This window comes from Eschrichtius robustus, chromosome 4, assembly GCF_028021215.1.
Source record: "Eschrichtius robustus isolate mEscRob2 chromosome 4, mEscRob2.pri, whole genome shotgun sequence".
NCBI lineage: Eukaryota > Metazoa > Chordata > Mammalia > Artiodactyla > Eschrichtiidae > Eschrichtius > Eschrichtius robustus.
The window spans coordinates 88,046,231-88,069,492 of record NC_090827.1 but is presented as its reverse complement, the minus strand read 5'-3'; the positions used below and the strand labels follow the sequence as shown (position 1 = coordinate 88,069,492).

Sequence of the window (23,262 nt, the reverse complement as noted above, 5' to 3'; positions counted from 1 at the left end):
CATACACACACATGCATACGCACACACACACAAGACCAAGAATGAGAAGAAATTATTCACTGGGAGCCTGGCTGACTGAAGCACTCCATCTCTAGCCCAAGCTGCAGTGAATCTTTGGGACATTCCACCAAGAGCTGGAGTTGGATCCTGCTCTTCTGGCTGATCTCCTATGGGTTCCTGGCTACACTCTACATGTTCACAAGCAGATGATGCTGCAGGCTCTGAATAATGAGGTGCCAAAGTATCATGACCACATTTCTAGTCCAGGACTTAGTGTTTTTCCCAAACCAGCATGTTGGAATATATATTCAGTATGTCAGATTCAAACACTTATGATGGGTAAATTATAGTCTTTAAAGAATTGAAAAAACACATTTAGTAAAACGAGAGAATCTTTTGATGGAACTCTTTAAACACAGAGACCTAACTTACAGTGCATCTCAGTTTTCTCTTGACTTATTTGAAGAATACAGTGCGACTATTGATGCTGATTTTGGCTACTCCAAAAGGAAACCATTTATGAAAGCAAACATAACCGAAAGAAAACCAATAAACAAGGTCCTACTATTTTCAAAATCCTGTAATCAACCATAATGGAAAAGAACATGAAAAAGAATGTGTGTGTGTGTGTGTGTGTGTATATATATATGTATATATATGTATATACATATATATATATATATATATAACTGAATCACTCTGCTATACAGCAGAAATTAACAGTACACTGTAAATTAACTATACTTCAATTAAAAAAAAAAAAAGAAAACCAAGGATAATAAATGAAGGAAACAGGCATGGCAGTATCTACAGGATGGAGCCATAAACTTCAAGTATTTTCCGTATTACAGTGGAGTGGCGGGAACCACATGTGGACTATCTACAGCCAATGGTTGCTGCCTAGGTAAACCTTCATGCTAACACTGATCCCAGGATCCCAGGGAAGATCTGGGAACTTCCACACCTAGCCAGGAAGGCCATGTAAAGTTCCTTAGATGAGCTAGCTTCAAAATCAAAGAGACAACATAGCTATGATTAGAAGAAATGTTTTTCTTCCTTGGGGAAAAAGGCAGAAAACAGAGATTTAAAGAATACAAGAGTCTTGGCACAGAGATTTCCTGTTAGGGAAAATGTAGAACCTAAAATAGTCTCTTAGGATATCCAGGAAGCCTCATATAGAACCGTGGCTGTCAGAGGCTGATGGAAAAAACATAGATCAAAAAGAAGATTCTAATGACAAAAAGCAGATAAATGGAACTTCTATGAGGAATCTTACCTTGGAGAAATTCTTTGAAGAAAATTACAAAAAACAGAAAGTCTCTCTTTGGAGTTATCAAAAGGTACCCGCTATGGATGTTCACATTTCCCCCACCACTCCAATTTCATATGTTGAAGCCCTAATCCCCAAAGTGATGGAATTTGGGGGTGGGGGCCTTTGGGAGGTGATTAGGTTTAGATGAGGTCATGAGAGTGGAGCCACCATGATGGAATTAGTGCCCATATAGGAAGAGGGTGAGACCAGAGCTGTCATTCTCTCTGTGCCATGTGAGGGTACAGCAAGGTAGCTGTCTGAAAACCAAGAAAAGAGCCAAATCACCCTGGCAAATCTGGCAGCATCTTGATCTTGGACTTCCCAGTGCCTCCAGAACTGTGCGAAATAATTATTTGTTGTCTAAGCTGCCCAGTCTGTGGAATTTTTCCAGAGCAGCCCAAGCGAACTAAGACAGTACCTAAACAAGAACTTATCTGCTGTTTTTCTATGTCTGCTCAAGAACCTCATGTATATTGGAGGTGCTCTTCTTTCCCATGCACCGGGTCTACCTGTGGACTGGTAAACAGTGTGGTACAGAACAGTGGTTCAAAAGGGAAGCTTTAAAGTCAGTGGTATCTGGTTTCAAATTTTGTGTCTGTTACTTTCTTAGGCAGAGTTTCAAACTATAGAAGAGATAAATACAATCTGTTATCAACCCTAATGTCATTGTGAGGATTAAATGACATAATTAAATATTATATAAAATTAAATATAAAATGTATATAAAAACTCAGGTCATGGCCCACAGAATGCTTTTGGATTATAACAATATGCAGGAAAGGGCTGCCTGTTTGTACAAATAAGCCTACTCATATTTATCACTACTATTTTTTCAAAAAGTGAAACTCCAAAACCAACAACAAAAAAGTACTTTCAAATCAGGGGTTAAACAGTTGGTCAATGTCCTCTGACCAGACCTCACACAGCTTACAGTAACAGGTTAGCCTGAAATAACCTTAGACTGCCAAACCCAGCTCCCCCTAATTTTTAATACTGCACAGCATTCCATTAAATTGCATCATTTCCAAATTTGTATATGAAAAACAATGTTGTGGTGAATGTTCGTATAAATACATTCTTACACACTTGATAAATCTCTTTAGAATATGGAGTAGAGTTGATATAATGAAGGTATGTACACTTTAAGTTTTGATATACATTGCCAAATTACAGGAGGGGAATTTTAAAGAAATGACAAAATACAAAGTACATTCAATTCAATTATTCCTGCATAATCACACCACTGAGGAAGCCCAGTGTTTCAACTGGGAGACAGCTAAAACCTAACTATATCTGATCACATTTAGTTCTTTTTTTTTAAATTTATGTTACTGAAGTATAGCTGATTTACAATGTTGTGTTAATTTCTACTGTACAGCAAAGTGATTCAGTTATACATATATATATATATACATTCTTTTCCACATTCTTTTCCATTATGGTTTATCACAGGATATTGAATATAGTTCCCTGTGCTATACAGTAGGACCTTGTTGTTTATCCATTCAATACACAATAGTTTGCATCTGCTAATCCCAAACTCCCAATCCTTTCTTCCCCTATCCCTTCCTCCCCCTTGGCAACCACAGGTCTGTTCTCTATGCCTGTGAGCCTGTTTCTGTTTCGTAGGTAAGTTCATTTGTGTCATATTTTAGATTCCACATATAAGTGGTATCATATGGTATCCTTCTCTTTCTGACTTACTTCACTTAGTATGATAATCTCTAGATCCATCCATGCTGCTGCAAATGGCAGTATTTCATTCTTTTTATGGTTGGATAGTATTCCATTGTATATATGTACCACATCTTCTTCATCCATTCATCTGTCGATGGACATTTAGGTTGTTTCCATGTCTTGGCTATTGTAAACAGTGCTGCAATGAACACTGGGGTGCATGTATCTTTTCCAATTATAGTTTTGTCTGGATATATGCCCAGGAGTGGGATTGTAAGATCATATGGCAACTCTATTTTTAGTTTTTTTGAGGAACCTCCATACTGTGTGTTTTCCATAGTGGCTGCACCAATTTACATTCCTACCAACAGTGTAGGAGGGTTCCCTTTTCTCCAACCCCTCCCCCAGCATTTGTTATTTGAAGGCTTTTTATTTTTTCTTCTTATTTATTTATTTATTTGGCCATGCCACGTGGCTTGTGGGATCTTAGTTCCCCAACCTGGGATCGAACCCAGGCCCTCTGTGAAAGCTCGGAGTCTCAAACACTGAACCACCAGGGAATTCCCTGAAGGCTTTTTAATGATGGCCATTCTGACCGGTGTGAGGTGGTACCTCATTGTAGTTTTGATTTGCATTTCTCTAATAATTAGCAATGTTGAGCATCTTTTCATGTGCCTTTTGGCCATCTGTGTGTCTTCTTTGGAGAAATGTCTATTTAGGTCTTCTGCCCATTTTTCGATTGGGTTGTTTGATCACATTTAGTTCTTAATGACTAAGTAGCATCTCTACATATTTTCCTACAATATTAACAAAAATATTCAATAAGTTGGAAGGACCACAATAATCCATGTACATTTAAGCCTGAAGACTTCAAATAATCAGGTTAAAGGCAAGTCTGAGTATTCTGAAAATAGTTTTTGAATGTCTAACACTAATAGGTTGCCCAAATGATATGCATATACTTTCCCAAATCCTACAAAAATACCTTCTAAATTTTAGTTTAATTAATTTATTGAACCAAAAGTCATCACGTAATTTATGGCCACTGATAAGACAACAACATAACTTTTATGCTATACCTTTATGGTACAGTCTATTTTGATTATATATAAAGATATAGATATAGATACATGACTGTCCACAAACTCAATGCAACCTCTGGCCAAGAGAGCAATAAATGTCATGAAATGGGATACGTGAGTGGGGGGCAAGAGGAAGGGGGACTCTGACATTTTGCTCTGTATTTCTACATTATTTCAAGTGCCCGTAATTTAGATATTCACATATTACAAGTATATTAAAAGGAAAGACAAAATTCCAATACCATGATACTTGAAAACGAGGACGACTCTGATTTGCTGTTATGGACTGAATGTTTGAGTCTCCTCAAAATTCATATTTTGAAATCCTAATCCCCAATGTGATGGTATTAGGAGGTGGGGCCTTTCAGAGGTGATTAGGTTACGAGGGTGGAGCCCACATGAGTGGGATTAGTGTTCTGATAAAAGAGACCCCAGAATGCTTTCTTGCCCTCTCTTCACCATATAAGGATACAAGATCTGCAACCTGGATGACGGGCTCTCACCAGAACCCAACCATGCTAGCACCCTAATCTTGGACGTCCAGCTTCCAGAACTGTGAGAAATAAATTTCTGTTGTTTATAAGCCACCCAGTCTACAGTATTCTGTAACAGAAACCCAAACTAAGAAATTTGCTAATATGAAAAGATAAATGAAGTGAAAAAAAAACAAGTTGCAGAAACGTAAATATACTATGATTCCTTCTATGTGAAAACAAATTTCTAAAAAGAGATATATAGCAGACTGTATTTTCTAAAAACGGTCATAGCAGTATTTCTAACCACACATGCTCTTCCAGAATCTTGCCACTCCCCATCAAGAGGTGGAGTCTCCTAACTCAAAACTGGCTTAAAATTAACTCAAAATATATTAAAGACCTGAATGTAACACCTGAAACCATAAAAATCCCAGAAGAAAACATAGGTGGTAAGCTCCCTGACATCAGTCTTGGTGATAAGTTTTTGGATCTGACTCCAAAAGCAAAGGAAACAAATGCTAAAACAAATAAGTGAGACTACGTCAAACTAAAAAGCTGTTGCATAGCAAAGGAAACCATCATCAAAATGAAAAGGCAACTTATTGAATGGGAGGAGATATTTGCACACCATGTATCAGATAAGGGGTTAAATATCCAAAATATATAAAGAACTCATATAATTCAATAGCCAAATAAACAAACAATCTGATTAAAAAATAGGCAGAGGATCTCAATAGACATTTTCCCAAAAAAAGACATAAAGTTGGCCAACAGGTACATGAAGAGATGCTCAATATCACTAATCATCAGGGAAATGCAAATCAAAACCACAATGCGGTATCACCTCACATATATCCATCATGTATATATATCAATATAATGGAATTATTATTCAGCCTTAAAAAGGAACAAAATCTTGCCTTTTGCGACGACATGGATGGACCTTGAGGGAATTATGCTAAGTGAAATAAGTCAGAGAAAGACAAATACCATATGATCTCACTTATATGAGGAATTTAAAACAACAACAAAAGATCAAGCTCAAAGATATAGAGAACAGATTGGCGGTTGCCAGAGGTGGGGGGGTTGGGAGGTGAGTGAAATAGGTGAAGGGGGTCAAAACGTACAAACTTCCAGTAACAAAATAATTTAAGTTATGGGGATGTAATGTACAGCATAGTGACTATAGTTGGTAATACCATATTGCATATTTGAAAGTTGCTAAGAGAGTAGATCCTAATAGTTCTCATCACAAGAAAAAAAATTGTAACCGTGTATGGTAACAAGTGTTAACTAGACTTACTGCGACAATCATTTCCTAATATATACAAGTTGCACACCTGAAACTAACGTTATTTGTCAGTTATACCTCAATTAAAAAAGAGGTAAAGTCTATTCCCCCTCCTCTTGAAGCTGAGCAGGCTCAGGACTGCTACAACCAGAAGTATAGTAGAAGTGTTGTATGTGACTTCTTAGGCTAGGTTATAAAAAGTATCCAGGCTGCATGGTTCTTTCCCTCCCCCATCCTCTCGTGGGATGGATGCTTGCCCTTGGAACCAAGCCACTGTGCTGTGAGGAAGCCAAGCAGCCACATGAAAAGGCCGTATGTAGGTGTTCTGGCTGACAGTACTAGGTAGGGTTTCAGCCACCAGCCAGCATCAACTGCCAGACAGTGAGTGAGCAAGCCTCCAGATGCTCTTCCTGCTCCCAGCCTCTCAGTCGTCCAGCTAAGAACCCAGACATTATGCAGCAGACAAGCCGTCTCCACTGTGCTCTGTATGAACTCCAGACACACAGTTTGTTAATTAAAAGGTTTTTCTTATGCCAGAGTTTTAGGGTAATTTGTTATACAGCCATAATAACGGGAATATAAGAGAAACTGTAAATAGCTTAAAATCAGTAAAGTGGCAATGAGAGGCTGGGGAACATAGGGAGATTTTTACTTGTCCATTTCTACACTTAGTACTGCTTGAATTTTGTGCCATGAGGACATGCACTAGCTATTTTATCTTTTAAATAAAACATAACCTCACTTCTGTGAAGGAGGCCAGAAGGGGGTCCCCTCACACAGTACAACCTGATGTCAATTACAAGAAGAATTGCCAATTACAGACCTCAACAGAAGATCATCAATCACAGGCCCCAACAGGAAAAGATGTACACTGCATCTCCTACAAGAAACTGACTACCCCAGCAACTCAGCCAATGAGAAGCCATCATCACCCTGAGCTCTCACTTTTCTCCAATGGGCTTTAGTTCAAAACAACCCCTCCCAACTTACTCCTTTTTCTCTATAAAATAATGTCCCTCTCCTCTGTTCCTTGGACTTGCTAAATAATATTAAATTGGGGATAAAATATATATACCATAGTATCTAAATGTTTATTTGTGAGAAAGATCCGGGAAGGTGCATATCAAATTCATCTAGGGAAGTAGGAACATGCCAGATATAGAGAAGTGAGTGAGAAGTTTGGTCTTACTTTTAATGTATTGATTTTGTGAAAGAACATTAGTATATTATTCATATTAAAAAACATTTTACAAAAATATAAATTAATAGGAAAAGATACTAGCAGTAGATATATTTGCTGGGTAGAGAAGTTTCTCAAGAAACTTTTCAGGCATACATCTTCCAGGAAAAGGCCAATGATAGGTCTTACTCAACGTGACTTATTTAAGTACAGTGGACATGAGTCACAATTTACAAGGCCTTCAGGCTTGTAAGGGGAATCTGACCAATGATCTCCCAGATCACATGCTTACAGTACTTTAATACGGAAACAAATGTAAGTAAATTAAGAGATGCAGAAGTTTCAGTTACACGGTTTAGATCAGAGCTGAAATACAGAGCTCAACAAACAAACAAAAGGGGGATTATCTGCATTCCAAACCTTAGGTTACAACAGAAAGGAGGAAAAACACAAAGCATAACCTAAATTCACATTTCTAAATCCATCTGTTCTCTTTCTGGAACGCCTATCATGAATAGAAGCAACTGTATACCAAGAGACAGCCAGTCAAGGAGAACAGGAGAAGGAGGTGGCAAGAGAGCAGAAGAGGATAGAAACAGAATAATTCTGCAAATGGGGAACTGAAAAAGTCTCTCGCCAGGCCATCTTTATGATTGTAAGGAAATATAAGTGATTTTTAAAAAACCCAAACAACTAGATATATCAGTTATAAGGAAATACCTCCTTAAAAACAAAACTAACCTCAGAGGAGACACACACCAAAAAACCTACAACTTAAAAGAATGATTTATAATTAGACTATGATTTTGTGTTGGCATCTTTCTACATATCCAGTAGTATTCTACTACTACATCAATAAAAACCCGTATTTATCAATAGGCATATTCCCATGTTAACAAGTAATGAAACACAGAACTGTATGTAACATGATAAAGATATCTGATTTTAATTGAAAGGGACTCACTCTATATTCTTATCCACCTCTTTAAGTCTACTTAGCCAGTATTTAATGAGTAAAACATTAAAGTTCTAATTAGAGTATTAGATTAGGATAGAAAAATGCCTGTAATGTCAGATAATGCCTCCATTTTTTAATGTTTCTGAACATTCCTGAGACAAACAGAACCTGGCAAACAAATCCTGGCAAAACACTTACCTGGCAAAATACAACTACATTAAAAACAGTCTAATACCTGTGTAACCCAAGGGTGTAATTAAATCATAGGAAGGAAACATGCCAATAGAATAAGTAAAGCTTTACTTGTCATGAGCACCCCAAAATGGGCATTCTTTGTACTGCAGTCTTACCAACCTTAACTGAAACACTGTTTATAATGTATCATTTAAAACACTCCTGTAAGAATACAGTGATACAGTCATTTGCTTTAAAAGTCCATATTGCAGCTATATTGGGTTGGCCAAAAACTTCGTTCGTTCTTTTCCGTTAAGGTGGCTCTAGTAGCACTTAGTTGTCTTTAACTTCATTCGAAACAATTTTTTTAGATTGTATGTGACAGCTCTCATATCAGCGTGCATTTAAAAAAAGACTTACCAAAACTGGTGAACTTCTGTGTAGCCATTTTAATATTGAAGATGGAAGAAAAAAGCAACATTTTCGGCATATTATGCTTTATTATTTCAAGAAAGGTAAAAACGACTGAAATGCAAAAAAAGATTTTGTGCAGTGTATGGAGAAGGTGCTGTGACTGATCAAACATGTCAAAAGTGGTTTGTGAAGTTTTTCGTGCTGGAGATTTCTCACTGGACGATGCTCCACGGTCGGGTAGACCAGTTGAAGTTGACAGCGATCAAATCGAGACATTCATTGAGAACAGTCAACGTTATACCACGCGGGAGATAGCCAACATACTCAAAATATCCAAATCAAGCACTGAAAATCATCTGCACCAGCTTGGTTATGTTAATCGCTTTGATGTTTGGGTTCCACATAAATCAAGCAGAAAAAAACCTTCTTGACCGTATTTTTGCATTTGGAACGTAATGAAAACGTTCTGTTTTTAAAACAAATTGTGACGGGTGAGGAAAAGTGGATAATGTACAATAATGTGAAACGGAAGAGATGGTGGGGCAAGTGAAATGGACCACCACCAACCACACCAAAGGCCGGTTATCATCCAAAGAAGGTCGGATTGTGTATATGGTGGGATTGCAAGGGAGTCCTCTATTATAAGCTCCTTCCGGAAAACCAAACAATTAATTCCAACAACTACTGCTCCAAATTAGACCAACTGAAAGCAGCACTTGATGAAAAGCATCCAGAATTAGTCAACAGAAAATGCATAATATTCTATCAGGATAACACAAGACCACGTTTCTTTGATGACCAGGCAAAAATTGTTACAGCTTGGCTGGGAAGTTCTGATTAATCTGCCGTATTCACCAGACATTGAACTTTCGAATTTCCATTTATTTCAGTCTTTACAAAATTCTCTTAATAGAAAAAAATTTCCATTCCCTGGAAGACCATAAAAGGCACCTGGAACAGTTCTTTGCTCAAAAAGATAACAAGTTTTGGGAAGGACTTCCCTGGTGGCGCAGTAGTTAAGAATCCGCCTGCCAATGCAGGGGACGTGGGTTCGAGCCCTGGTCCAGGAAGATTCCACGTGCCACAGAGCAACTAAGCCTGTGAGCCACAACTACTGAGCCCAAGCGCCACAGAGACTGAAACCCACACACCTAGAGCCCGTGCTCCGCAACAGGAGAAGCCACCGCAATGAGAAGCCTGTGCACTGCAATGAAGAGTAACCCCCACTCGCTGTAACTAGAGAAAGCCTGCGCACAGCAATGAAGACCCAACGCAGCCAAAAATAAATAAATAAATAAATAAATAAATAAATCTATTTTTTAAAAAAAGTTTTTGGAAGATGGAAGTATGAAGTTGCCTGAAAAATGACAGAAGGTAGTGGAACAAAAGGGTGAATACATTGTTCAATAAAGTTCTTGGTGAAAATGAAAAACGTGTCTCTTATTTTTACTTAAAAACCAAAGGCACTTTTTGGTCAACCCAATATAATAAAATGCATGAAAATCAGATTTATATTCTTTGTACTGGTACAGCTTAGCAGTTAAATAATCAAAACGTACATGGAACTGGTGAGGCAATAGTAAAGTGTTTGAATTGCTGTTTATGTCCATTTAGCCTTAGAAGACATACAAGTTTTTTCTATTTTTATATATATTTTTAACATGAGAAAAAATTGTACCAATTCAGAAATCAACAAAGGTAAGATGAGAATACAGTCTTATTAAAATTATTAAAAAGCTAAACATGGTAGAATATATTTTCTTTGCAAATCACATTAACAGTGCATTCAAAAATTTTATTCTTCAGTGGAAAAAGTCTGTGATTACTAGTTTTTCTATAGAACTGTCCTGCTTATAATACCTCTGAAGATGCTTACAAAGTTTTATTTTTAAGTTAATATTTGAATAGGTAATGTACTCTCATAGTTTTAAAAGGTAAAAATACAGTGAAGAGTCTCTCTTCCACAGTTTTCTCCTATTCCTCTACCGCCTCCTTGACTGCAAATATAGTGCGTTTCTTTAAGGTACCTGAAGGAAACCGACAGGAAGCAGAGCAGATCATCGTACCAAAGAAACAGCACAGGGCCTGGAGCTAATGCCAAGCTCGAATGTGCCTCTGCCACTCTCTGGTCGGCTCCAATACTTGGGAAAACCTCAGGGTCCTCATTTGAAAAGGGAGGATCAACATCAGAGGATTTCTGTGGGTTTAAAATAGTGCCTACATTCCCTTCAAACTCTCCCCAATATAACCATCGTTATGAATCTGAGATATATTCCTTGGAACCTCTTCTATGCATTTACAAACATTAACCTGACCTACACATACTCTCATACTCTAACCTTAACCTGCAAAGGCATCTCTATGGCTTTCACTAACATTTCTCAGATACTTCTAAAATATGTTTCTTCTTTTATTTCTAATTGTTTTTGCATTCTCTGTTGTTTGGGACATAAACAGCTTGTCCCAGACGTGATGGATTCTCTCTTTTGTCAGTATTACTCCTGTGTTCAACTGTTTTGGCTTTGAATTAATTTTGTCTGAGATTAAGAGTATCACATTCTTTTGGGACAGCTTCCCCTACACCCCCGCTCCTTTCATCACTTATCTATGAGATTTTGTTTTCAGTGTCTGTCTCCCTTGATAAACAACAGCATTTAAAAACTCCAACCTGTCTCTATTAATAAGTATAATCCACTCACACATAACATTTTACTTTATGCTTTCTATTAACTATGCTTCTCTTGTTTCTTCCTGCCTGCCTTCAGCTTACTTGGGTTTGCTTTTTCCTTTTTTTTTTTTTTTTTGTTTTAAATAAACCCTAATTCTCCCCCCTATTCAAAGTTCTCAAATGTGTCAGTACTAGGGCATCCGGATATCTGAGAGGCAGTTCTTTGGTTGTTGTGACTGGCTTGCATCCCCCCTAACTTTCAAAGGTCCTGCCACACATTCACTAAGTGAAAACTTGAGCCTATAATATAATCTAAGTCCATTTCAAAGAAAAACACGAAGTACTTTTTGGATGGTTATACTCGACACAGAATTATCAAGGAATTTAACTGGACTTTCACATTTAAATCAAGGGAAGACTATACTTAGTTTTGTTTATGACTCTACCAAGAATCTGGTGACTTTGAAACTTTACCATTTCAAAAAATCATGTTGCTGGTGGTACTTAAGGCCAGCATAACATACTTGTATGGGTCTGCATTTATAGCTATACATTCATAATGACTTTTCATATTAGAAGGATCTAACTATTTCATCTTGTCTTCTAATGTAGCTGTACCTGCGACCACACTGTAGTCCTTTTATTTTCTTCAACTCTTTGCTTGTTTTTCTGTTCATATTTATTAATGAAGGACTAGGCTGGGTGAGCAGTTAGGGTATACAAACAGCTTCCCTTATCAAGAAAGCATGCAGGTAGCTATAACCCTGGAATGTCCCTTCACCATTATCCTGGGATCTCCATTCACCATCACTCTGGAAATTACTTTTGCCTCTCTCATATGTTGGATCTCCTGCTTTCTACACTCGAAATCTCTTCATTCTTGGTTTATGCCTACATCTTGGTGAAAAACAGTTCATCCTCTAGTAACCAGCTAAGAAAAGGTACATGACGTAAAATTTTTGAAGACTCTCCTCCTATTTGATAGTTTGGTTGGATATAGAATGATGGATTGGTAATAATTTCCCTTCAGAATTTAAAGTCACTGTGCTAATGCCTTCCAATTTTGCTGTTGAAAAGTCTAAAAGTCATTTAGACACTTGATCCTTTGTATGTGACCTGTATTTTCAGGAATGGCAAGGCAGCCAGAAACGGTAGAACAAAGTGAGCAAACGGGAACCAGTGGAGTGAAGGGGGACAGATTACACATTGCCACATAAATTTTGTTTCTTTTCACTATGAGGGTCATGGGGAACTACTGCAGAATTTTGAGGGAAGGAGGAATATAACCTGACTTATCGGAAATAGATCATTTCAACTCCTGTAGTGAGACTAAAGTTGAATAAAATGGAGATGGCAAGAGGGTAGAAGCAAAGAGACCAACAAGGAGGCTAATTTCAATAATCTAGGCAAGAGATGATGGCAGGTTAGACCAGGGTGTTTCACTGGAGGTGTGAGAAATGGCTGGATTCTGGATATATATTTTTAAGGTTGAGCCAAAGGGATTTGGTTCTGCATTAGCCATGGGGTTGAAAGAACAGAGTAAAAGATGACACAAAAGCTGTTGCCTGAGCAACCAGAATAATGGAGTGAATAGAGAAGACAGGGAATTCCCTGGTGGTCCAGTGATTAGGACTCGGTGCTTTCACTGCCGTGGCCCGGGTTCAATCCCTGGTCAGGGAACTAAGCCTCATGGCGTGGCCAAAAGAAAAAGAAAAAAAAAAAAAAATAGAGAAGACAGAAGTATAAGGTTGGGGGCAAGAAAAGTTCAGTTATGCACACATCAAGTACAAAATGTCTACTATTTGTCCAAATGGAGATGTTGCATCAACAGCTGGATACACAAAAGTCTGGAATTCAGGAGCAGCAGCTTTTTGGCTGGGCTATTTTGGAGCATGGGCTCATTTTGGCATTTACATTCCCTTTGATCCTATTCATTTTCCATGCCAGGTTATCCAATGTGAGCCACATAATATTTTTTTAATACGTCCTTTTCTGCTTAAATCATCTAAAACTTCTATTACTTACAATGAAGAACCTTAACTGAAATCATTACTAAATCAGGAAAATAAATTAGTTTTAAATTGTGAATGAACAGAACTTTATTAAAATGGAAAGGAACTAACGGTAAAATCTTAACTGCTTCTAAGCTGAATATATCCCTTGGCAAAGCCCATCTATTTTCACAGAATAGGCAAAACAAAAACTGCAACCCAACATACAACTAATGAGCTAACCATAAAAAAATCATTAAAATCCTCAAGTTTCCCCAAATGAGTTTCTCTTCCCTCTGGAATCTTCAATACTGCTATCAGCATGTTATACATAAGGGGATCATCCATCAGTAACTGATATTGTGTGAAAATATCCATCATACACAAGAAAATCCAATTTTATTACATAAGGTCAAAAATAATAAAAATCCCAAATTAGAACGTGAAATTAATGAGATGGTACGCCATTACAAAGATGAATTAGATGTCCATTTTAAAAAAAATGAGACTAAATCTCTGCACTGTTATCATACTATAACACAGTATTATTGTATCTACGAGCTTCCTAAGCATGCAGACATCTAAATTCTAGTAGTTATAACTAATATAGAAAAAATATACCCTCAGATAAATTGCTTTTAAAACATAGGCTGGGGCTTCCCAGCTGGTGCAGTGGTTAAGAATCCGCCTGCCAATGCAGGGGACACAGGTTCGAGCCCTGGTCCAGGAAGATCCCACATGCCGCGGAGCAACTAAGCCCGTGTGCCGCAACTACTGAGCCTGTGCTCTAGAGCCCGTGAGCCACAACTACTGAGCCTGCATGCTACAACTACTGAAGCCTGTGCACCTAGAGCCCGTGCTCCACAACTAGAGAAGCCACCATAATGAGAAGCCCGCGCACCGCAACGAAGAGTAGCCCCCGCTCACTGTGACTAGAGAAAGCCTGCGCGCAGCAACAAAGACCCAATGCAGCCAAAAATAAATAAATAAAATAAATAATTTATATAAATAAATAAATAAATAAATAAATAAATTAAATTAAATTAAATTAAATATAGGCTGTAGAGTTAGAGTTCCACAGGGTAATAAGATAACAGATACTGGGGAAAAAAGGTCCTATAAAGTATGAGTAGAAGATAATGGATGCATGAGAGGTAGAAAAGTCTAGTATTGATATATTACAAAAGAATACAATGACGTTTAAATGAAAATATTGATAGTTTTTGCTAGATAACCTTTTTCTGATTATAAGATTTATTATCACAGAAAATACAAGAAAGTATAAAAGAGAAGTCTCAGCCCATATTACACAATCCAGAGATAACCACTTTTAACATTTCGGTGTATTCTCTTCTAGTCTTTCTTCCTATGCACACATGTGTATGAAATGAGTGGGTGTGTGGGTGTATGTGTATGTGTACACAAAAGCAAGATCTACTAAACGCCATTTGTACATCTTTTTTTTTTTTCATTTCATATAACACACACATCTCCCTTGTTTTTAAATATTTTTCAAAGACAACTATTTTAAACAAGATTTTACCATATGAATTTCCATGATATAACCACTGTCCTCCTAGTCAACATTAAGGTTGCTTATAACTTTTTATTACTATAAATAATGTTACAATAAATAGTATTATTCATAAATCTTTGAATTTCTGAATTTAGAGACCATATTTCTAACAATACTTCTTAGGAAAAATGTTTAGAAAGCACTTAAATATCAACAATGTAGATATGATCCAAAAATGCTGCTTGATTCTGAATTTAAATAAAAGAAGAAGAAATACACATGAAATAAAAATTAAAAAGCACAGTTCAATTCAAACAAACATCTATCAAACCTTGCCAGCAAGTTTCCTTAATGAATCAAATGAGTTTCTCCTCCCTCTGGAATCTTCAATACTGCTATCAGCGTGTTATACATAAGAGGGTCATCCATCAGTAATTTACATTGTGTGAAAATATCCATCATACACTAAAAAATGTGGACTTTTAAAAGATCTGTAAAAATCTAAAATCTATTTTCACATAATTAGGAAGTATTTCAAACCAAGAATGCTATAAGTAACGCCATCAAGCATGAATTAATGTGCCCATTAAAAAAGAAAAAAAAAGCTAAACATGGCTTCCTTGACAATCTACTAAAGTTAAGTGTACAGGGAACCCTAAAAAAGTAGGGCTTAGTTTTAGTCATCTCTTAAAAAGCAGCAGAGCTAATAGAACAAAGCATGTTAAAAATAAAAAATACTATACTAGGAAATAAAAAGAGGTAGTAGCCCTTATTAAAAACTAATCTCCTGGGAAATTTTACCACAATTAAATTACAAGTCTATTTTTTGTTCCTAGTATCAGAGTAATTTGAAAAAAATTTGCCTTATGTTTGATTGAATTAAGACATTAAAAACTACCAGCTCAAACTTCATAAATAAACAGGAGAAAATATTTTTTAAACTCTTCTCAGATTAATCTATTTTTACATCAATTATCAGAGATATGACATTGCCATTTTATTTCTATACTCACAAGAGTCTGATTTAATTTATAAGTTCTTAGTTTATTTCTATCCCTCTAAGGCACTCTTAAGGATCATAAGTCCTAGTATATGCTAATTCTCAAAGGAACATCATTCACAATCAATGCACTTCTGATCACTGTACATAGACAATGAGTGAGCAGAAAACTTGCTTATTCAAGTATTCCAGCAAATGTTTGTACCTGCCTTTATTAACTGGCCTATAATAATATACCCCGGTACAAGAGTATTTTAAAACAGCAAAATGTTGTTATAATGTATAACATAATAATAATATACAGTTGACCCTTGAACAACGAAGGGGTTAGGGACGCTAACCCGCCATACAGTTGAAAATCCACATGTAACTTATAGTCAGCCCTCAGTATACGCAATTCCTCCAAATATGCAGTTCTACATCCTTGGATTCAACCAACTGTGGATGGTGTAGTACTGCAGTATTTACTATTGAAAAAAAAATCCACATGTAAGTGGACCCTCAGAGTTCAAACCTACGCTATTCAAGGATCAATTGTACTTTATTGTTAATAATGGTCAAATTTTTCCTTTGTATATAAAAAGTATAAAGTATAGTACATAAACAGCCCTGTATTTAAGCTTTAAAAGTCTCTAAAAACCTACAGTTGAAATCCCACTACACTCAAAGCCTGTTGTTCAGAAATCTGCCTCTGTCAAGTAATTGATTTGGATCTGGAAATAAAACTATATAGAGATTTTTATTGTCATGCCATTTGTTGGAGTAGGATTTGAACTATATCATAAGAGGAAGTGTGACTTCATAGCAGTTTATCAGGTAAACAAGCTCCGTATAGCCAAAAATTATATGCATTAATACAGAACAGAGGACTTCCCTGGTGGTCCAGTGGTTAAGACTCCGCGCTTCAATGCAGGGAGCGTCGGTTCGATCCCTGGTCAGGGAACTAAGATCCCACATGCCACATGGTGTGGCCAAAAAAAAAAATACAGAACAGAAAAGTCTCTACACATGTGTGTTTCCCACCCATGATGGTGAATTTCGCCAACAAAAATCTACCATAAATAAAGACAGCAATCTGTTTTTATATCTAATAAAAGAACAGCTGGCAAGCATTTTAACCATTATGACTTAAACCACTGTGGAATTTCAATTATGAAATAATTTTTAGTGCCCATCAGATGAAAATCTTCCAATAAACAACATGCTCCCAAAAACAAGACAGAGCGGTACAGTTCAGTTCTGAATAGGACTGTCCTGTTCATCTCACCAGATTGATCAGCCTTCTCATCGCATGTTCATGAGAGCAAACACATTCACAGGGATCGAATCCACCTTCTGCCATGATTACCCAGCTTGATTTATCTTGACTGTTTAAATCTAGAAGGAAGGAAAAAATATCATAAGACTACTTTTCAGAGTTACTCTTTCTCTTGAACTATGAAGAATTCATGTATGTATAGATTCATAATAGTTATCTTAAACTAAGTATAGTTCATATTTATTGACTTAAATCTATGAATTTATTACTAATCTTATATGAATTATGAATCTATACAAATGATTGGCTACCACTTTACCATCAGACTGATTTCCTGTAAATGCAAATGTATTCAGATACTCTATACTGGCCCCATCTGTGAAGCTGATGATACTAGAGCCCTACTCTGCTTAATTACCAAATCCTTTAACTTTGTTAGCCCCAGTACTGCTATGGACTGAATATGTCCCTGCTAAAATTCATATGTTGAAGCCTTAATCCCCAAGGGGGATGGTATTTGGAGGCAGGGCCTTTGGGAGGTAATGAGGTCATGAGAGTGGAGCCCTGATAAATGTGATTAGTGCCCTTAAAGAAGAGACTGATATCTCTCTCTCTTCAACATGTGAAGATACAGCAAGAAGGCATCCATCTACAAAGTAGGAAGAGATTCCTCACCAGACACTGAATCTGCCAACACCTTGATCACGGGCCTCCCAGAATCCAGAACTGTGAGAAATAAATATTTGTTGTTTAAGCCAGAGGTCCCCAACCCCCCGGGGCTGCAGACGGCTATTGGTCCACGGCCTGTTAGGAACCAGGCCGCCTGGCAGGAGGTGAGTGGCCGGTGAGTGAGCTAAGCTTCATCTGCCGCTCCCCATGGCTCACATCACCGCCTGAACCATCCCTCCCCACCCCCCGTGGAAAAATTATCTTCCGTGAAATTGGTCCCTGGTGCAAAAAGGTTGGGGACCGCTGGTTTAGGCCACACAGTCTGTGCTATTTTACTATAACAGCCTAAGCTGACTATGGCAACTTTGCAGCCTTTATCCTACCAAGAAAGCCCTCTAAAAGAAAAAAATGAGTTATCTAAAATGATACCAATGTGAGGGGCAGGAGGGGCATGAATTAACATGAATGAACATGATAAAAGCCAGGAAATAGCTGGGAAGATTTTGAAAAATAAGAGTAACAAGATGGAGTACTATAGATATTTAAGATGGAATAGGCAATCAATGGAACTCGTAATTTAACTTAAAAGACCTTCATTCACTCAAAAAATATTTAGCACCTGTGCTAGGCATTAGCAATATAAAAGTGAGCAAAAACTGATACAGTCCTTACCCTAAGGGTGTTCACATTCTAATAGTGGAGACAGATATTAATCTAAATATTTTAAAAATTATAAATGCAAGCTTGTAAATGTTATAAAAGATAAACGGACCAAAAGACTGGAAAAAACAACACACAGAATGAGAGAAAATATTTGCAAATCATGTATCTGACAATGACTTAATGTCCAGACTACATAAAGAACCCCCTAACTCAATAACAAAAGCAACTCAATTTAAAAGTGGACAAAGGGGGCTTCCCTGGTGGTGCAGTGGTTGAGAATCCGCCTGCCAATGCAGGGGACACGGGTTTGAGCCCCGGTCCAGGAAGATCCCACATGCCACGGAGCAAGTAAGCCCGTGTGCTACAACTACTGAGCCTGTGAGCTCACAGTAAGCCTGTGAGCCACAACTACTGAGCCCGTGTAACACAACTACTGAAGCCCGCGCACCTAGAGCCCGTGATCCACAACAAGAAGCCACCACAATAAGAAGCCTACGCACTGCATCGAAGAGTAGCCCCTGCTCGCCAAAACTAAAGAAAGCCCACGCGCAGCAACGAAGACACAATGCAGGGCTTCCCTGGTAGCACAGTGGTTAAGAATCCGCCTGCCGGGCTTCCCTGGTGGCGCAGTGGTTGAGAGTCTGCCTGCCAATGCAGGGGACACGGGTTCGAGCCCTGGTCTGGGAAGATCCCACATGCCACAGAGCGGCTAGGCTCGTGAGCCACGACTACTGAGCCTGCGCGTCTGGAGCCCGGGCTCCGCAACAAGAGAGGCCGCGACAGTGAGAGGCCCGCGCACCGCGATGAAGAGTGGACCCCGCTCGCTGTAACTGGAGAAAGCCCTCGCACAGAAACGAAGACCCAACACACCCAAAAATAAATAAATAAATAAATTAAAAAAAAAAAAAAAACCTTTCTAAAAAAAAAAAGAATCCGCCTGCCAATGCAGGGGACACGGGTTCAAGCCCTGTTCCAGGAAGATTCCACATGCCGTGGAGCAACTAAGCCCTTGCGCCACAACTACTGAGCCTGCACTTTAGAGCCCGTGAGCCACAACTACTGAGCTCATGCACCACAACTACTGAAGCCCGCACACCTAGAGCCCGTGCTCTGCAACAAGAGAAGCCACTGCAATGAGAAGCCCACACACTGCAACAAACAGTAGTAGCCCCCACTCGCCGCAACTAGAGAAAGCCCGCGCGCAGCCTACGAAGACCCAACACAGCCATAAATAATTTAAAACAAAACAAAACAAAACACAATGAGATACCGCTTCACACCTATTAGGGTGACTTTAATTTTAAAAAAAGGAAATAAATAATGTGGAGAAATTAGACACCTCCTAAATGGCCTTTCTGGAGAACAGTTTGATGGGTCCTGAAGTTAAGCGTAAGAATTATCAATGACCCAACAATTCCACTTCTAGGTATTTATCTCCAAAGATTTGAAAAGAGGGGCTCAAACAGATACTTGTATGCTAAGTGTTCATAACAGCATTATTCACAATAGCCAAAAAGTAGAAACAACTCACATGTCCATTAACTGATGAATGGATAAACAAAATGCAGTATATACATACACTGGAATATTATTCAGTCATAAAAATTAATGAAGTTCTGATACACAGATGAGCCTTGAAAACATTATGCTAAGTGAAATAAGCAGACACAAAAGGACTCATATGATCCCACTTATATGAAATATCTAGAATAGGCAAATTCATATAGACAAAGTAGAACTGTGGTTGCCAGGACCTGGAGGAGAGCAGAATGGGGAGCTATTGCTTAATAAGTAATAACTTAAGAGTTTGGTGTGATAAAGTTTTAGAAACAGATAGTGGAGATAGTTGTACAATGCTGTGAATGTAATGCCACTAAATTACAGACTTTAAAAAATGATTAAAATGGTGAAATTTATGTATGTTTTATCACAATAAAAAAAAAATCATTGTGGTTGTCCAGGACTGAGGGGCTTGAGGAGAAATGGGGAGTGACTGCTAATTGGTACAGGCTTTCTTCTCTAGTGAAGAAAGTGTTCTAAAATTGATTATGGTGATGGTCACACAACGCCATGAATGTACTAAAAACCACTGTACACTTTAAACGGTGCACTGTGTGGTATGTGAATATCTCAATAAAGCTGTTACTTTAAAAAAAAAAAAAGATAAAAGGTGCCTGTAGAGTATATACAGGTTCTAAACTTATCTAGCGAGTTAGGAAGATTTTACTAAAGAAGTTAATGCTGAGTTGAAAGTGGAAGGATGCACTGGAATACAATAGGGTAAGGTGGAAGCGGAAGGTATGGGGATCTAGGGCTGGAGGCATTCTAGACACAAAGTAAAGAGCAGTGCAAGACCCTGTAGTGAGTAAGAGTATAACCTGAAGGAACTGAAAGAAAGCCCCGCCCGACGTGCTGGAATTCAGACAGCAATCCAGACAACAAGAGTGGTCTGAAATGAGACCAGAGAGGTCAATGGGCCAGGCCACACAGAGCTTTCCAGGCGATGTTCAAGATTAGGGCTTCATCCAAAGATCAATGTGAAGTCCATAAGGGTTTAATGCCTGTGTGTTTTTAAAAGATCACCTTAGTTGCACTATGGAAAACTGACAGTAAAGAAGCTAAAGTCAACGTAGGGAGCCTAGTCAAAATGCTCCTTCAATAGGTCAGTGATGATGACGTCCATTATAGAAATTTATAGGTTGAGGACAGCACATCAAATCACTGGGGGGGGAAGACAAGTTATTCCATAAATGGTACTGGGGAAAGCTAACTCCTTACTCTCATTCCTTATACCAAAACAAATTCTAGATGTATGAGTGATTTTTTTAAATGAGGCCACACACAGAAATAGTCAACTAGAGCAATGGATCAGAAAAGAATGCTGACAAACTGACCCCATGATTTTACCAGAATGTAGAATGTGTAAAGGTGCTGTTTTATTTTAGTTATTTATTTTTAGAATATTTACAAAAGTTATTCTTCAAATATTTACTATTGTTATATCTATATACATATGTCTTACTTAGATTTATTTTTTATAACAACTTCTTTGAGATAAATCACATACTATACAGTTCAGACACTGAAAGTGTACTATTCAATATTTAGTATATTCACAGAACTGTGCAACCATCACCACAATTTTAGAACATTTCATCACTCCAAAACAAGACCTATACCCATTAACAATCACTCCTCACTTCCCTCTCTTCCTCCCAGCCCTGGTTAACCACTAACCAACCTGCTTTCCATCTCCATGAATTTGCCTATTACAAACAATTCATATAAATGGAATCATACAATATATGTTCCTTTGTTATTTGAATCTTTTAAGCAAGAATTACTTATTTGTTATTTATGGACAAGAAAATTAAAGTCATTTATTCCAGAAAACATGAACTTCAAAGGACTACTGTGTTGTACATATGGCACAGGTGTAATAATCTGAAATATAGTTTTCTGTGAGAGATTACATATCCAAAGGTTTGATTTTATACATATTGTCACTCTGAAAAATTTCCTAGTTTACTGTCTGAAATTTCTTAGTAAAAATCAGAGCCAAAATCTTCAGCTGTGTTTCTAAAATGGTGCTATTTTAAACCATGGACTATTTAGAATTTAGAATATGATAAAGGTGCCATCTTAAACCATGAACTATTCAGAAATGGTGGAATAGTTGTCTATTTTTTAAAATTAAAGTATGATGCATACAAAAGGACTGGAAGAAAATACATCAAACTTAATGAGTGGTTAGCTCTGGGGGAGAGAATATAATTTGGGGGACAGCCATTCATTTTGTCAATTTTTAAACATTTTTTATAACGACTATGTACTTATATATTAAAACTTTTAAAATATGGAAAAAATTTAACTAAAAAAGTCACAAATGTATAACTACAAGAAGGCCACTGGGATACATGTAGAAGAACATAAATCCAAGAACCTATAAAGGATCAATAATTTTGACAGCCAAAAATGATATCCAGTTTCTACAAGCCAAAAATATACTGTAAAATAAGACAAAGAACTTTAAAAAAAAAAACTTCAACACATATCAGCGTTAATTTCCTTAATTTACAGATAACTGAAAAATCAATTGAGAATGGCAATCTAACAGAAAAAAAGGAGCAAAGAGCATGTTCACAGGAAAACAGAGCCAATAAGCAAATACAAAATGGAAGAAGTGCAAATCTAAACATCACTTTTATCAGAAAATTGGAAAATTTATGTAGAAAACTTAGATATCCATATCAAAATAAGCATGCAAAATTTCTGTATAAGAATGGTCACTGCAACACTTTTTATAAGAGCAAAAAATGGTAATTCTAAGTGTTTATTTATGTAGCTCTAATTAAATAAATAATAGTATGAGTACCTGAAATCCTATACAGCTGTTGAAAAGAATGAGTCAAATTTCTATGTGATGATTTGGGGAAACAGCCAAGATACACTGAGGTGAAATCTAGTTGCAGAATAGTCAGGGAAATCCTACTTCCCATCTAATATCTTCTTGCCTGACTTAAGGGCAGGTGGGATTGGAAGGGGAAGGAAGTGGAGTTGCAGGTAACCTAAGCTGGAGAGTTTTACACTCCAGAAGGTAGGAAATACCAAACGCAAACTCTGACTACTTCACAGTTTTGTCTGAGGCCACTCTGTGTCCACACTTTTTTTTTTTTTAATTGATTAGCCTTCATGTTAGACAACTGACTGTACCTATCCAACACAGAAAACCCTGAAAAAATATATAATCTACCCTTATATGTAGATAAAGTTCACCCCTGAAAGTCTTTCTCAATTGTTTTTTCAAACTGTCCATAAGGAAACAAGGGCTCAGACCGTGCTGGGTGTGGACATATGCAAGTGTCCACTTACAAATACTGGTCCTTCCTCCCTCTCAATGCCTTGCCAGTCCAATAAAATGTTGGTTGAAATT

The 23,262-nt window shown here is 37.4% G+C and overlaps 1 protein-coding gene across 2 annotated transcripts in view; it reads right to left on the bottom strand.

Annotated features, from left to right (window-relative positions):
- Positions 1-23,262, bottom strand: part of SMIM14 (small integral membrane protein 14) — a 65,140-nt gene that overhangs the window by 22,118 nt on the left and 19,760 nt on the right. For both annotated transcript variants that reach the window (XM_068543082.1, XM_068543083.1), the window contains exon 2: positions 17,007-17,116. In XM_068543082.1, the coding sequence (XP_068399183.1) occupies positions 17,007-17,081 (75 nt within the window). In that variant the 5' untranslated portion in view covers positions 17,082-17,116. The remainder of the gene's footprint in view (positions 1-17,006; positions 17,117-23,262) is intronic.